Source organism: Onychomys torridus, chromosome 10 (assembly GCF_903995425.1).
Source record: "Onychomys torridus chromosome 10, mOncTor1.1, whole genome shotgun sequence".
Taxonomy (NCBI): domain Eukaryota; kingdom Metazoa; phylum Chordata; class Mammalia; order Rodentia; family Cricetidae; genus Onychomys; species Onychomys torridus.
In genome coordinates this window covers 27,902,017-27,918,135 of record NC_050452.1, presented here as the reverse complement: position 1 = coordinate 27,918,135, position 16,119 = coordinate 27,902,017, and the positions used below count along the sequence as shown (strand labels likewise).

The window sequence follows — 16,119 nt, the reverse complement described above, 5'->3', positions numbered from 1 at the left end:
TCTCTCTGTGTGTGTGTGTGTGTGTGTGTGTGTGCGTGCGCTAAGACAGAAAGATCACTGAGTTTGAGGGCAGTCTGGGCTATAGTGTAAGACCCTGTCTCAGAACAAACACACACAGAAAGAAAGAGGTCTAGGGCTAAAGGTCTGTGCAGACCACTGGCCTATCATGCACAGGGCCCTGGTTTGGATCTCTAGTACCATCTGATGTAGAAACAGGACAATCAGGAATTTAAGACCATCTTCAGCTAAAAATCAAGCGTCAGGCCACCCTTGTGCCTGGGCTTCTCCAAGTAGGTGTGTGGTATGGTGACACTGCACCTTGCCTCAGCTTGAGGACCCTGTGGCAATAGGTGACATTTACAGCCCTTCATCTTTCACTTCAGAAGGCTTAATAGATATGAGATATGAGGCTGAGCTTCCTCCCAACTCAGCTTCACACTATGGTGCCCTTGGCGGTTTTTCACCTGCCACTTTCCCGTGTACTCTTCACATTTGCCCAAGGATGAATGAACACCCACTTCCCCACTAAACACATGTCTGCAATCCTTTCTTAGCATTTATCTTCCAAGGGATTCTTCACCACATAGCTTCCCAGCACAGACCTATAGGCTGTGCACATTGGGTGAACTGGGGAATCCAAGGTCATGATCGTTTGACCTCTGCCTTCTGCTGCTGCTCAGCCTTTTCACACATTCTTAGCATTTCTTCTTTAATAAAAAAAAAAAAAAGATTTATTTTATTTTTATGTGTATGAATGTTTTGCCCACATGTATATATATGTACCACATGCATGCCCGATAACTTTTGGGGGTTAAGAGAAGGTGTTGGATCTCCTGGAACTAGTGTTACAGACATTTCTTGTAAGCATCCATGTAAGTGCTGACAACTGAACCCAGGTCCTCTATAAGAATAAGTGTTCTTTTTTTTTTTTAAGATTTATTTATTTATTATGTATATAGAAGAGGGTTGCCAGATCTCATTACAGATAGTTGTGAGCCACCATGTGGGGGCTGGGAATTGAACTCAAGACCTCTGGAAGAGCAGTCGGTGCTCTTAACCTCTGAGCCATCTCTCCAGCCCCAAGAATAAGTGTTCTTAACAGCTAAGCTGTCTCTCTAGACCCTCGTCTCATCTTTTGTCCTGTGTTTAATGTGTGCACAAAAGATAACAGCTTTTTCTGTCCACTTGAAAGGTTGTCTTGGTGTCACTAAGGTATGCTGATAGGCTCATGCCCATGGCATGCCTGTCTGTGAGTGTGAACTCATTTTTATGTTCTTGTTGGAGGTCAGAGGACAACAGTCGGGAATCTGTTCTCTCATGCCACTTTGTGGGATCTGGGAACCAAACTCACGTTGTCAAGTCTATAAACAAATGTCTGAAGCCAAGAGTGGTGGCACACACCTTTAATCCCAGCACTTGGAGAGGCAGAGGCAGGTGGATTTCTGAGTTTGAGGCCAGCCTGGGCTACAGAGTGAGTTCCAGGACAGCCATGCTACATGGGGGAACTCTGTCTTAGGGGTGGGGATGGCAGGATGATATTTCTACCTGCTAAGCCATCTTGTCAGCCTTCAGTTTGTTTTCATCATAGTGTTGGGGTGGGGGGGCTTCAACTAGAGGCTGCATATATGCTAGGCAAACACTTTGCCACTGAGCTACAGCCCTTGCCCTCTAAAAATTTTGTTTGCTGTGTGACACCAAGTCTTACCATGTAGCCCTGGCTGTCCTAGAACTTGCTGTGTGGACTAGGCTGGCCTTGAACTCAGAGATTTACCTGCCCTTCAAAATTTAAAAAAGAAAGAAAGAACAATTTTTCTAGATAAGGTCTCTTACTATATGACCCAATCCGACCTTGAATTTCTAGGTGTCCTGCATCAGCCTTTCTAAAAAAATTATATCTCAACACATGGGCTAGTAAGATGGCTCATGAGTAAAGGTGCTTGCCTCCAAGTTTGACCACCCGAGTTTGATTCCCAGAACGCATGTGCTGCCAGCCTCCCAAATAAACTGGTGTAAAATAAGTAGATAAAACATAAATCGGGCGGTGCTGGCGCACGCCTTTAATCCCAGCACTTGGGAGGCAGAGGCAGGTGGATCTCTGTGAGTTCGAGGCCAGCCTGGGCTACCAAGTGAGTTCCAGAAAAGGGGCAAAAATGAAAAAAAAAAAAAAAACCCATTACAGGTAGTAGGGTGCAAGTAATAGATATCTATGGCACCCTAGGCCTCTTTGTAGTTTTTAAGTGTCAGGCTATAATAGCCCAGGCTGCCATGGAACATGTGATCCTTCTACCTCAGCTAGTGCAGGGATTAAAGATATGCACCACCATCCCTGGGCCAGTGTACCAGCCTGGTTTTTGTTGTTGTTTGTTTGTTTATTTATTTATTCTTTAAATTTTTCGAGACAGGGTTTCTCTGTGTAGCCTTGACTGTCCTGGAACTCACTTTGTAGACCAGGTTGGCTTTGAATTCAGATCCACCTGCCTCTGCCTCCTGAGTGCTGGGATTAAAGGTATATACCACCACCATCCGGCTTACCAGCCTGTTTTTAAGCACATTCTCAAGGTACCTGGAGCTGATGGTCAGTTGTTCAGTTTACTAAGGTGTATGTGTTTGTGCATACTTTATATTATATATAGATTAGATATGTTTTTAATCTTTATGTGTATGGATGTTGCATTATGTTTGTACACCTTGTGCGTGCATGTCCCCATGGAGGCCAGAAAAAGGTGTCAAATCCCCCAGAACTGGAGTTACACACAGTTGTGAGCTGCCATGTGAATGCTAGGAGTATCCAGGCCCTTTGCAGGAGTAACAAGTGCTCTTTCCAGCCCCTGAAAGACATTTGGGAAATATCTTTGGGAAATGTATTCTAGTGATTTAATGAACCCAGTTACTCAATCATGTTTGCTGTGGCACCCAGACTCCATATCCCTTAACTAAGCCAAAGCCACAGAAGGGAACTCTGGGGTGGGCAGTCCAGCGCCTTGCAGGACAGGCACTGGGGCTGTGGGTCAGGCAAGACAGCACGGCCAGTGAATGTGCTTTGATTCCAGTGGCTCGACTTGCACCTGCATCACGAGATCCCCACATCATTGCTCATACTGTCCCGGGCCATGTACCTCCCAGACACCCTCTCTCCTGCTGACCAGCTCAAGTCCACCTTGCAGACCCTCCCAGAAATTGTGGTATGTATTATTGGAAGATTCTTTTGCCTTTTTTAAATCTTTGTGGGCTTGGTACCCTCACCTCCACAGCTATGGAAGCCTCTACACTGTGGTCTTCCTGTCCTCTTCACCAGCCCCCTGGTTCGTCTCCCTGCTCAGCCCCCTATGTGGTGCAGTCTCAGGCATAGCAGTGCTAAGGTTGCATGTCTGAATTGATGTATTTGAGTTTTGCTGTGAAGCTCAGTCCTCTGATGGATGGGGAACCTCACTTAGCCTTGAAAGCCTGGAAGCACCTCTACACACTTGGGAGGAAACCTCCCATTGGTGTTCGGTTGTTTTGTGTGAAGCCTCGGTGGTAGCATTGCTCAGATGAGGTAAAGGCATGGTAGGTCTGCACCTCAGGCTCGCTCACTGGCGGTTCCCGTCTCCTTTCTCTTTCTCTCTCAAGGCAAAGGAGGCTCAGGTGAAAGTGGCAGAGGTGGAGGGCGAACAGGTGGACAACAAGGCGAAGCTGGAGGCCACACTGCAGGAAGAGGCTGCCATCCAGCAAGAACACCTGGAAGAACTACAGAGGGCTGCCAAGGCTGTGGTAAGCAGCCTGCAGTGACTGACTCCATGGGACCCAAGGCTGTCCCAGGCCAAGTTTCCTAGAGCCTGCCTTATGCCATGTATGTGGCTCTCAGTCCTGTCCTGTCTTTGCCTGCAGGGGTCAGAGTGGTACAAGGACACAGTGCTTGACTGTAGAGCTACAGCTCTCAGGGACAGTGCAATAGAAGACATGATGTGGCATCTCTCTCTCTCTGCTCACCATTGGCATAGGAGGGGCTAGGCTGGCTTAGCACCCAAGCAGGAGTTAACAAGGGACCCTCCTTCCCAGGGTTGTTTTCCTAAGAGTTGCTGACCCCCCATAACTGTGTTCACCTCTTGGCCCCATGGTCTCAAAAGCTGCAGGAAGCTGTACTGTGACTGGAGCTTGTAATGCCTCGCTTATTCATGCACATCTCTTCACCCAGACGCAGTCCCAGAGAGGGCAGCATGCTCTGACTCAGTCTGCTGAGGAGCCTCAGGTGGCCTGCTCATGCTGGGGCAGGGAACTACTGCTGCTGGGTGATCTCTGGTTCTTCTTTATCACTTAGTAGATTATTCCAAGTGTGACTTGTCAGGAGTACATGCTGAGTGTGAAGCCAAAGCCAGATGACCAAAGTGACGGTGTGGTACTGCTTACATTTCAGAAGCACATCCCGCCAGAAGTAGTGGAAGCCACCGTTCCTGGGAGGCCAGGGGCTGAGCCTCAGCCAAAGGTGCCTGATGTGATCCTGTCCTCAGAGGAACTGAAGGATACCGCACCCGTGCTGGAGGGTTTGAAGGTGAGCTATACAGGGGATGAGTCGGGCTGGGCTGTGGGTTCCTTAGCTCTTAAAGAGGTTTTGCTGGGCAGGGCATCCTCTTAGCCTCCAACCAGTCCACACTTCAGACCCTCCCAGAGATCATGGTATTATTGTTGGGAAACCCCGTTGACTCACTCATTTTGTGGATGGGGGGGATTCACCTCCACAATCATGGTGTCTCTCCAGGAACACTTTCACTCCCTGGTGAGATGAAGTAGTAGCAAGGAGGTAGAGACCCACCTTAGGGGTATGAGAAGCTAGAGCCTTTGACACTGAGATGATGGCTACCAGGCTACTCATGGGTTTCTAGTTGGGCAATGGGAGGGGAAATGAAGGCTGGGCCTTCAAAACAGAGCCTCCTGGTGTCATTTGCTGAGTGATTGGGTATGAGGCTCCTTGAGAAACTCCTGTCAATTGGTTGTCAATAAATTGGACAGAACATGAAATATCTTCTGGGTCCTTCTGTCCTGAGATGCCAGGGGAATCCCACATGAAGGAGCAGATGTTCAGATGTGGTGGGCAGATGAAAACTCTTAAGTGGATAGAGACAACTTGGTAGCTGAGTGAGGGGGTAGGGGAGAGGGAGAGAGAGAGACTGGCCTAGATGAAAGGTCTCTGTTGGGGTCCTGTAGGATAAAGCCATGAGTATCTTGAAGGGAATGGATGATCAGGATCACATTCAGGGCTCAGAGAAGGGAGGTAAGACTTGTTCTTTATGAAAGCAGAAAGTGTGGAGGACTGAGGCCTAGTAGCTGCCTCTAAAAAATAATGACCTTTGCAAGAAGGGGTATGACAAAGTTTCTGACCCAGGCCTGGCCATTGGAGTTTTGGGGAAGAGAGTGTGAGTGGGCCTAGCAGAGCCTAATGGGCTCCTTTGAAGATTGGCCTATAGAGAGCAGGCTGCTGGATGACCCTGGCAACCCCAGAACAGACATGTGGTGTGATCAAGGCTAGAAGGCCATAGTAGTGGCCAAAGTCCCCAAAACCTGGACTCGAGGTGGTTCCCAGACATTCCTGCAGGAAGCAGGCTGTAGAGGCAGAGACAGGGTGACCCCTGGGGTTTAATGACCAGCCACCCTAGCTGAATTTGTGACCCCCAAGTTCTAGTAAGAGACTCTCTCAAGAAAGAAGGTAGAGGATGGGGAGAAGGCTCTTGTTCTATATCTGTTCCCAGCACCCACCTCTGGTGACTCACAAGCACCTGGAACTCCAGCTGCAAGGGACCTGATACCTCTGGTCTCCTTGGGTACCTACACTCATGTGCACATTCCCACATACACAGATACAATTAAAGTTAATGTTTGGGTTTTTTTTTTTGTTTTTTTTTTAAAGAACTCTCAGATGTAGCATAATAGCTCATGCCTTTAATTCCAGTACTCAGGAAGCAGAGACACACACATAAATAATAAATAAATAATAGTAAATAAACTTCTACTGGACATTGACCCACTGATGGCTATACACAGACATTCACAGCAACTGTCACTGTAATCACTGAAAGCCAGTAGGAAGGAGCAAGATGTGCGTTGATGTTGCTGTCCAGATTAGAAATACTTTACCATTGGATGCCAAAAGGTGAGTTGGTCAAAAGAGGCAGAGCTGGTAATTCCTCTCCTATAAAGTTCTAGAAAACAAAGGCTGTCCTGTAGAGCAAGAGGCACGTCAGTCTTGCTTGGGGTGGAATCCTGGGGAATATAAAGGAGCATTTGGGGACAACCAGTGTGCTCATTCTACTGGCTGTGGGATGAGTGTATTGGGGTACAGTGCACCAAGAAGACGCAAGGAGAGATGCCATAGCTAACATAGTCCAGAGCTGATCTCCAGCTCACCTGAGGCTGTCTTCAAGTGCTTTTTTTTGAGTGTGTGTGTGTGTGTGTGTGTGTGTGTGTGTGTGTGTGTGTGTGTGTAGCTGATGATCAAACCCAGGGCCTTGCGCTTGCTAGGCAAGCACTCTACCACTGAGCTAAATCCCCAACCCCAAGGCTGTCCTCAAGTGCTTGCCTGTGTGGTGTGAGCAGAAAGGCTTTCAACATTTAGGGACGGAAGCCATTTGTTCCCTTGACTTAGTTTATCTTTTTACTCATTTCTTTCCAGGGTGAAGAGATAACCAAGGAAGAAATTGACATCCTCAGTGATGCCTGCTCTAAGCTACAGGAACAGAAGAAGTCCTTGACCAAGGAGAAGGAGGAGCTGGAGCTGCTGAAAGAGGATGTCCAGGACTACAGTGAGGTGGGTAGGCATGCAAGGTAGGGATGTGGACCATTGTAGATAGCCCTTCATCAGCTGCTCAGGGCCCAGGCTCACACTGCAGAGGGTGGGTGGAATACAGCTTTATCAGACCCAAAGCATCAAGTAACACTCCTTCGGAGACTTTGGAGAGAAGAGTCAAATGGAAAATAAATGTTGACCAGGGATGTGGTTGAACAGTAAGTAGAACACAAGCCCTAGCATACACAAGCCCCAGCTTACAGAGAATGAACTGACCCCAGGTAAGTGACACCCTTGTTGGTGCTAAGTCGATAGTGACAGGTGTCTGAACCCCAGTGTCATGTGAAGAGCTTGGTATTTGGTACATGAAATCTTCCTTTCTTTTTTTTTTTTTCCCTTGGTTTTTTGAGACAGGGTTTCCCTGTGTAGCTTTGCGCCTTTTCTGGAACTCACTTGGTAGCCCAGGCTGGCCTCGAACTCACAGAGATCTGCCTGGCTCTGCCTCCCGAGTGCTGGGATTAAAGGCGTGTGCCACCACCGCCCGGCCGTGTTTTCCTTTCTAGTGGTTGTCCCTCCCTTCCTCTCTCCCTTTCTCATTTCCTTCCTTCCTTTTCTTCCTTTCATGTGCTGGGACTGATCCCAGGGCCTTGTGCATGCTAGACCAGTGTTGTGCCTGCATCCTTAGCCCCAACAGACATCCTTTCCTAAGGTCACCATGCTATTGGTCCCACTCTGTTGAGCAAGTAATGGTTTGGAGATTGGTGAAAATCAGTCTGCTATTTCTCTCCTTCCCTGTGGTAGTCCTCTGGCTGTGTGACTTCCCCACGAGAAACCACATTTTTCACCAGACAGATAAGATGTGCCTCATTCCCCTCAGCTCTTACCTTGCTTTCGTCCCTGTCATCTTTGCCCCATGTAAACAAAGAAGGTGCTTAGGATTCCTTGAGCCTTTATGTGTTTGTTCTTCAGTAACTACAAAGGAAGTTGATATACAGAATAGATTTCCCCCCCTCTAATTAAAAAAAAATTTATTTTGAGCCTACAAAAATAAAGGTGGGCATGGTAGGCTGCTAAACCAAAAAATTAATAAGAATGAATTTGCATGATCTTCCAATTTTCTGAGGCTGAATTGAATTCTTTTGTTTGGTTTTTGTTTTGTGGCGTTAGGGGTCAAACACAGGATCTTGTGCATAGTTGGAAGCATTGTACTATTGAGCCACATCCCAGCACAAATTAATGGCTTAATTTCTTTTTCAATTCAAATTAATATACAGCCCTCCCTCTTTTTTGGTACAAACTTTTTTAAATTAGGACTTACAAGAGATCAAAAAGGAACTTTCAAAGACGGGTGATGAGAAAGTCATAGAAGAATCCAAAGCTAGCAAGAGGCTGACAAAGCGAGTCCAGCAGATGATCGGGCAGATTGATGGCCTAATTGCTCAGCTGGAGACCAGTCAACAGAATGGCAAGCTAAGTCCCCAGGAGAGCTCTCCGACAGGGTAAGTGAGCCAGGAGCCTATTCTAGCCTAGCCTGCAGCTAGCAAGTGCTTTTGCTGGGATGTAATTCTCTTTGGCCTCTGCCTGCCCGCCCCACCTAGTGCTCAGGAGCAGCCAGGACCCCAAGAGGTCTTTGGTCTTATTTTTCTTTCCTTCACAGCTCAGTGTATACATTCCCAAGTTTGTTTTACCTAGATAGCTCAGATCTGTCTCCTCCCTGCCTGTGTCTCCTGACCCCTCTTTCCTCCCCTTCCATGATGCCATCCCCTTGAGTTTAGTCTTAACCAGGCTTGGCTCCTGGTTCTTCAAGCTGCCAGGCTTTCTCCTGCTTCCTCCCCATTCCAAATCCTGGTATTATGACACCATTGTGGGCAGTCTGCCTGCCTGAGCAGCCACCAGAAAACAGTGGCACACTCCATGCTTATGTGGCCCAGCTGAGTAGGCTTGCCACAAGTCCTGACCATAGACTCTACAGTGAGGGCAGGTGGCTGCAGCTGGGCTCTGCTTCTGCTCCAGGCCCTGTACCTAGAGACCTTTGTTGCCTCCAGATGAGGATGTTTTGTTTTCTCTCCTGAAGTGTCTGTTGGCTACCTGGTAGACACAAGCCTAAAAACCTGTGGTGCTCTTCACTGTGGGGATGTGCACATGTGTGTGGGTGTCCATGGAAGCCAAAAGAAGATGTCAGATCCCCTAGAGCTGGAATTATAGACAACTGTGAGCCACCCAACATGGGTTCTGGGAACTGAACTCAGGTCTTCTGCAAGAGCAGTAAGTGCTCTTAACCACTGAACTATCTTTCCAGCCTCAAAATTTTTTTCATGTATGTGTGTATAAATGATATATGTGAACATGTGTATGAATGTGGTATTTATATATGTGCAAGTATATGTGTGCTGGTGTACATGCTTATATGCACATGGAGGCTGTCAGCCTGCAAGCCCACGATCTCTTCCTGCCTCTGCCCCTTCCCAACAGAACTAGGGTTATAGACAGATGCATGACTACTCCCAGCTTTTTACATGGGTTCTGAGGATTTGAATTCAGGTCATCGTGCAGTAAGAGCACTGGTAGCTGCTAAACAATCTCCCCAGCATCCAAGGATATTCTCTATCAGTCTCCATGCTGACATTGCATCCTAAAGGGAAAGAGCCTGAGGACCTCACTGTGGGAGGAGTCATGCTGATATTTCCAGTTCCTGCATGGTCCCAGGATCAGAGACTGGGAAGAGCTGTGGGTAAGGCCTGAGGCTGAGCACCTAGCCAATATGCACACTACACTCCCCAGGGAGAGCGTCGTCAGTGTCAGTGAGCTCATCAACGCCATGAAGCAGATCAAGCACGTTCCAGAACACAAGCTGATCAGTTTGGCCTCAGCCCTGGATGAAAATAAGGATGGCAATATCAACATCAATGACCTTGTTAAGGTGGGTCTCAGCTTTTCTGCTTCAGGGCCCAGGGGTTTGGAGAGGAGCTGCTTGTTCAGACAGAGTCTTAAGACTATCAGAAGGAAGCTGGAAAGATGGCTCAGCAGTTAAGGGGCACTGGCTACTCTTCCAGAGGATCGGGGTTCAATTCCCAGCACCCACATGGCAGCTCACAACTATGTGTAGCTCCAGCTCCAGGGACTCCAACACCCTCACACAGGCATGCAGGCAAAATACCAATGCACATAAAATAAATCTTTTTTTTTTTTTTTAGACAGTCTCAGGAGGTTAGGTCTGGAGGCCCAAGTGTCTCAGTCCTTTGCTCTCATTTGAATTCTCAGTGGATTTAAGAATTTTGTTATAAAATAAAAGTTACAGACATAATGGTGGTATAACAGAAAGCCCCTGCCCTGCCACAGGCCCACTCCAGTACATGTCTCCTTGGACTGTTTCTACATGTACCACAGGACTTTGCTTCCCTATTAGATCTGGGGAACAGAGTGAACACACCTGCCATGACCCCTTTTGGGGCTGCCTGAGACCTGAGAGACACTGAGTGGGGAGAGCATGTAGGGAGAATGGCTAAGCATCAGCCCACAAGACCCGAGTCAGGATCTAGTCTCTAGGGGAAGTCTGGATCCCAGCCTGCAGATTATCATGGACCTACTTAAACCATAGATCATGTTTTTGAGGGGGGAAAAATGCCTTTGTGGTTCCCAGCACACCTGGCAAGTTAGTGATTTTTTTTTTCTAGATAAAGCCAGAATACTGGCTAATTATCTTTAGCTCCATTTTAAAACAAAGCACTATCAGACATACATGCTGAGCATTTTCCACACTCTCCCCTCAGTCTTTGGCAGGAACAGATATGCCCCAATGCCTACCCCTTGCTGTAGGGCAGCCATTTTCAGGGCAAGTCCTAGGCCTCCAGCAGTATGGCAGGGCCATGCTGGCTGGAACAGGGACTTGATGCCACAGTCTTGCTGTGAAGTCTATGGCTTTGGAGGTCTGAGACTTTGAGTACCAAAGCAGCAGGAAGAACCCAGGCACCCATAGCATGCAGTGAATGGCATGAACTTGGCCAAGAAATGGCCGAGAGGCGTCAAGTCCCAGGGACAGCAGATGGATGCAGTGGTGGAGCACCTCCTAAGTCCCCTCTCCTGTGTGTAGGTAATCGACTTGGTGGACAAAGAAGATGTTCAGATCTCTACCACCCAAGTAGCTGAAATTGTGGCCACATTAGAGAAGGAGGAAATGGTGGAAGAGAAGGAGAAGGCGAAGGAAAAGGCTGAGAAAGAGGCCGCAGAAGTAAAGAATTAGAACTGCCTGGCTTTTGGCTCCACGGGCCCTGCCTTCCTCATGCTGTACCAGCCACAGTGGGGAATGACACAAGAGTGATTGCTTTGAGGTGATTCTTAGTGGCAAATCTAATATTTTGTCTGGAATAAATCAGAAACTTCCATAATCAAGCAATTTTTAATTTTCATCATTCCATGAAGATTCAATCAGGCTGGAGCCTTAGAGCCCTCTGGGTGATTATGTTTGGACTCATGCTATGGTGCGGTACTAAATGCCCCTAACCCTTGGGTTAAGGGTACAGCCACCAGTAGGATCATAGCCTCACACTGACCCTAGCTCAAAAGTAGCTTGCGTCAGGCTGGGTAGGAAAGCATTTCCCTGTTTATGTCCTTACTTGCTCAGGGTCTGGCCAAGCCTCTGTCCCTTGAGAGGAGCATGAGAATCAGGTGGACTCCCAGCACCCATGTGGAGCCAAATGTATGTGCCTGCATTTCCTCAGAGGCCTTGGGATAGGAGTTAGACAAACAAATGCAGGCCTCTGCGATGAGGGCACTGGAGTCAGTCTGAGGACTTGGGATTTCTAAATGCCAGTGTACATAGATCTGTATGCTCATACCTCCACAGTTGTGTCTTAACTACTGGTCCCTAACTGCAGTGTCTGTCTTGTATGGATTCTGAAGCATGTTGACTGGAGCGTTCTCAATTTACCATTGATCTCCACCTAATTCTTTCACTGACTAGTAAATTTTCACACATGACCATCTGCCTAATTCATGAGTAATCCCTTAATTAGTGGGTAAGCCTTTGAAAAGGAAATCTTTTCTCTTGCGCAGTCCACACTGCTGAGTAGGCCTGGGAGATAGAGCCGACACCTGCAACCTGAATACCTGAGGCTTTGTGGGGCTTTTAACATAAAATTTAAGTCCTATCACAGGACAGTGGCCAAGATGGGGCTTCACAAGGGAGTCTCATCATGTTGCAGACTCAGGCTTCTTTAGCACAAATGCTCATGACTGTGTTCCTGCCACCAAGCAAGGAGGAATAGTCTGGTGCCACAGAGCTTTCAGCATGGTGTTCCCTGCCTGCCGGCAGCTCACAGGCACCACTCTGAGTGGAGCCTGCACTAGCTCAGAGTCCGGAGCTTCTTTGCCGAGTAGCCAGCAACCTTTCATACTTGGAGAAGGCTCCTTGGGGCAGGCCAGGGCTGGGTGTCCTGTGGCCTCACCACCACCCTCCCACTATAAACCCCATCCTAGGAGCACAGAGAAAGCAAGATCTTGAGTTCAGCTTGGGCTATTACGTCCGGGGGGGGGAAAAATCCTTCTGGGGGACTCTGGACAGGATTTGGAAGATGGACCAAGAAGCAGAAACTGGAATGGAACTTTCTCAGCTTCTTGAAACCTTTTTCTTAAAGGAAGCATATGATGCTAAGCAAGAGTAAGAATTCTCACACGTAAATCTGTGTAAAGTAACAGTGGAAGGAGCCTAGTGAATGTATGGTCACATCTGTGCATCCTGGTGAACACCAGCAGCCTGGTTCCAGCTGTCAGTGCATACTTGTGAGAACAAGATGGTGGTTGCCAAGTGTCCCCACAGTGGAGGGTTCCAACTATGAGCAGCATTCTGGAGCCCGTCCTGGGTCTGCCTGGTGTCTTCATCCTTTGTTGTGTCACTGGGCACTGTCAGTGGTCCTGTGTTGGCTGTCGCTGACTCAGGTGTTTCCCTGCTGTCCTCCTCTGGACTCTGCCCTCACAGGTCACACCCTCACCTCAGAAAGTGGGTTCATCCTGTGAGGCCGCAGGGCCTTAGCACACACATGTGCTGGACGGTCTAGCACTGGGTGCTTGCCTGGGTTTTTGGAACTGTCCTGGGTGAGGTTAGAAATGGCAGATCCACTGGGCAGTAGTGGTGGCACACACCTTTAATCCCAGCACTCCGGAGAAAGAGGCAGATGGATCTCTGTGAGTTCAAAGCCAGCCTGGTCTACAGAGCAAGTTCCAGGACAGCCAGGGCTACAGAGAAACCCTGTCTTGAACCACACCACCACTGCCACCAACCCCCAAAAAAGAACTAGCAGATCCATGACTGAGAACTGTCCATGAGCTGAGCATTTGAAAGCTGCTGTGTTTCAACTGTCATAACTGCTCTGTACCTCCACGCTTGCCCAGGGGCTGGATACCCACACCTGTTAAGTGAAGCTAGGGTTTCTGACACAGAAATCTGGCCTTCTCTCCACTCCAGACCACCTTCCCACGGAGGATTTGGGAAGTTGGCGTCTGAAGTTCAGGCTCCTTTTGGACTATCAACATCTTAAATGCAAAGGGCACCATGCAGTTCTGAAAAGCCATCCTCAAGGTGTTGGGCTGTGCCTCTTGGGACTGTGGTAGGGGAACAAGTTCTATACCCTCTTCTGACTTCCAGGGATCCTCCAGTTGGGTCACATGTAAACATCTTCCATGTCCATGTATCAGCCCAAAGGAATACTTCTAAGGCCTGACAATCTGACTAGCAAAGAAATGGCAGAGAAACGGAGACCACCCTGAGTTAATGATGACTGTGCTGTGGGCACCGGGTGTGCTCAGATTTTAGAGGGACTCCCCCTGCCCTCAGCCCCTTAGTGCCAGCTCACTTTAGGAGCTCGAGCCTAGGTTCCAGGCTTATGCCTTGTGGGACCTGAGGAGACCTCTATCTCCACAACCTGTGGCACAGCCCTGTTCTGTGGAGTCAGACAAGCAAGTACTTCTTAGACTCTAGGCTGCCCCAGGGCCCTGGGAGACTGGCAGGCTGCATGGGGTGGTGTTTGCTCAACAACTTGATGTAAGGAGTTGACTAATAAAGTGCCACTGGTGACTTGTCTGCTGTGCAATGGTTTGTTCAGCGTAGTAGTCCTGACGCTTAACCAGGCTCTCCCAGCCTGCACACCCTCCACAGCCTCAGACTTGTCATCTCTCAGTCCCACACTATGCCTGTCATGAGCTGCACAGGGTGAGCAGGAGCTGGACTTTGGTCTGTGCCCACACTAAGTGTACTACTTCGGGTTCATAGAGAGAATCCAGCCACAGGGACATGTGGCGGGCAGTGGGCCTGGTGGAGGCAGTTTCCCAAGCCCCACCTTGGTGCTTACACTGGGGTGGCTCAGCCGGGAGGAGGGTCTGGGCAGTAGGGGAAAGGTAGAATATCCATCTCCTGGTCTTCGCAGGACACCAGCATGTCTTGGGTGGCTTCCTGCAGCCATTCTTGGGGTCTTCTAGAATGCTTGATTGAGATTACATTGGTCCCCAGGATCGAGAGGTACAAGTTGCAGGGCAAGGGTAGAACTGCGAGCTGGTGGGACAGCCATTGAAAGGGGACAGCAAACGTTCAGATGAGATGGATTCAGGCAGTAAATGGAAGTGACCTGAGGAAAAAGCCTTATGTGCCGGGGAGTGGGGGTGATTGTGCCCGGGTCTCACTGAGGAAACAGGACATTTGATACACACAGTTTCCTGCCTTCTTGGGAAGATAATTTTCTTTCCTTTTTAAAATTTTATCTGTTCTGCTGCAAGTATGTATGTGCGCTATGTACATGCCCAGAGACCAAAAGAGGCTGTCATAGCCCCCAGAATTGGAGTTAAGGATAGATGTTATCATATAGGTGTTAGGAATAAAAGCCAGGCCCTCTGCAAGAGCAGCAAGTACTCAAATCACTGAGCCATCTCTCCAGCCTGGAGAATAATCCTTGCTGCTGGTCCTCAGACCACTGGGGACACAGTTACATGCCAGTGGATAAGCAGGAGTGTCCTGGGAGCTGGCCTGTCCCTGACAAGGCTGGACACCATCATTACCACCACCCGTATCCAAAAGGCAAGGCAATCCTCCAGACGAGACTAGACACAGCAGAAGGCATGGGAGATCTGGTGCAAATCCAATGCCTGGTGCCATGGAGCCACTCATAACTGCTTTCTCATTGGACAATGGCCACCCAGTAGACTGGTGATGTAGCTCAAGGCCCGAACCTCTACCTCTTCTAGGGTGGCAATGGGAATATGGACAAGAGTAACCTGACCTATGGTCCCTGCCCCTCTCAGGACCACGTCTCACCATGGACCAACCGTGTAGTGTTAAATCTTTGGAATTTAAAAGGGCCTCCAGATTGCCAGAGGAAGCTATGCTCAGCATGGCACTAGGGGGCGCTGCAGACTGGCACTTAGCTGACCCAGGCAGTGTCAAGCCTGTTTCATGGATAAGAATATCCCATCTGGTACCACCCCTCACCCACACTCCACCCTCCACACACCCCTCCAGGCTTCAGTAGGCCCTTTATAGCTGCCGGCCCCTTCCCAGTCACTACCATCAAGAGTCTGCGTGACTCTTGAGTTCCCGGCATGAAGATGTCTGTTATGAAGTTGCTGTGGTAAACCAACACAGCTGTACCTACAGTTCCCTCTAAAGCCCAGCACTCCTCCCTGAAGATCCTCCAGCTTCTATCTTAGCTGTCTAGATCCAAGGCTTCAGTTACCTTGGATGGCGAGGCAAAGCCTAGTAAGAGAGCCAGAGGTAAAGTCCACTCAGCCCCCAGGGCTTCTCCCAAGGTTACAAAGTGGGACAGACAGGCTGGAGAGATGGCTCAGAGGTTAAGAGCACTCACTGCTCTTCCAGAGGTCCCAAGTTCAATTCCCAGCAACCACATGGTGGCTCATAACCATCTGTAATGAGATTTGGCGCCCTCTTCTGTATACATAATAAATAAACAAACAAACAAATAAAAGTGGGACAGACAAGCTGAAAATATAGAATGGAAACACTAAGTTCTCTCTACATTGTCCTGGAACTCATTATGTAGACTAGGCCTGCCTCAAACTCAAGCTTGGCCCATGATAGATTGCTTAAATCAGGGGTCTGGCTACCTGCCTTCCCTGCAGACATTACCACGAAGCACTTAAGCACTCCGTCTTCCTGGGATCTCTCCTGTCAAGACAGCCAGCAAACACTTCCTCTGCACACCCATGATCCCCTCCTGTGGACACAACTCTATTGCATCCTGTCCTTGGGACCTCTAGACTCTGGTAACCCCAAGGCTCTGCCTGCCACCTTGGGCCACAAGAAGCCCCCAGCCCCACCCACCAACACACACAAGTCCAGATGCCTTTACTCTGGGAAGGAA

General features: G+C 48.8%; 1 protein-coding gene across 1 annotated transcript in view; it reads left to right on the top strand.

The window, feature by feature from the left end:
- The window catches only part of Letm1 (leucine zipper and EF-hand containing transmembrane protein 1), a 36,688-nt gene extending 24,400 nt beyond the window's left edge, over positions 1-12,288 (top strand). Inside the window, exons 8-14 of the mRNA XM_036200874.1 lie at positions 3,051-3,182; positions 3,610-3,750; positions 4,394-4,528; positions 6,644-6,778; positions 8,069-8,256; positions 9,539-9,677; positions 10,848-12,288. Coding sequence (XP_036056767.1) covers positions 3,051-3,182; positions 3,610-3,750; positions 4,394-4,528; positions 6,644-6,778; positions 8,069-8,256; positions 9,539-9,677; positions 10,848-10,997 — 1,020 coding nt within the window. The 3' untranslated portion in view covers positions 10,998-12,288. The remainder of the gene's footprint in view (positions 1-3,050; positions 3,183-3,609; positions 3,751-4,393; positions 4,529-6,643; positions 6,779-8,068; positions 8,257-9,538; positions 9,678-10,847) is intronic.
- The last annotated feature ends 3,831 nt before the right edge of the window (positions 12,289-16,119 follow it).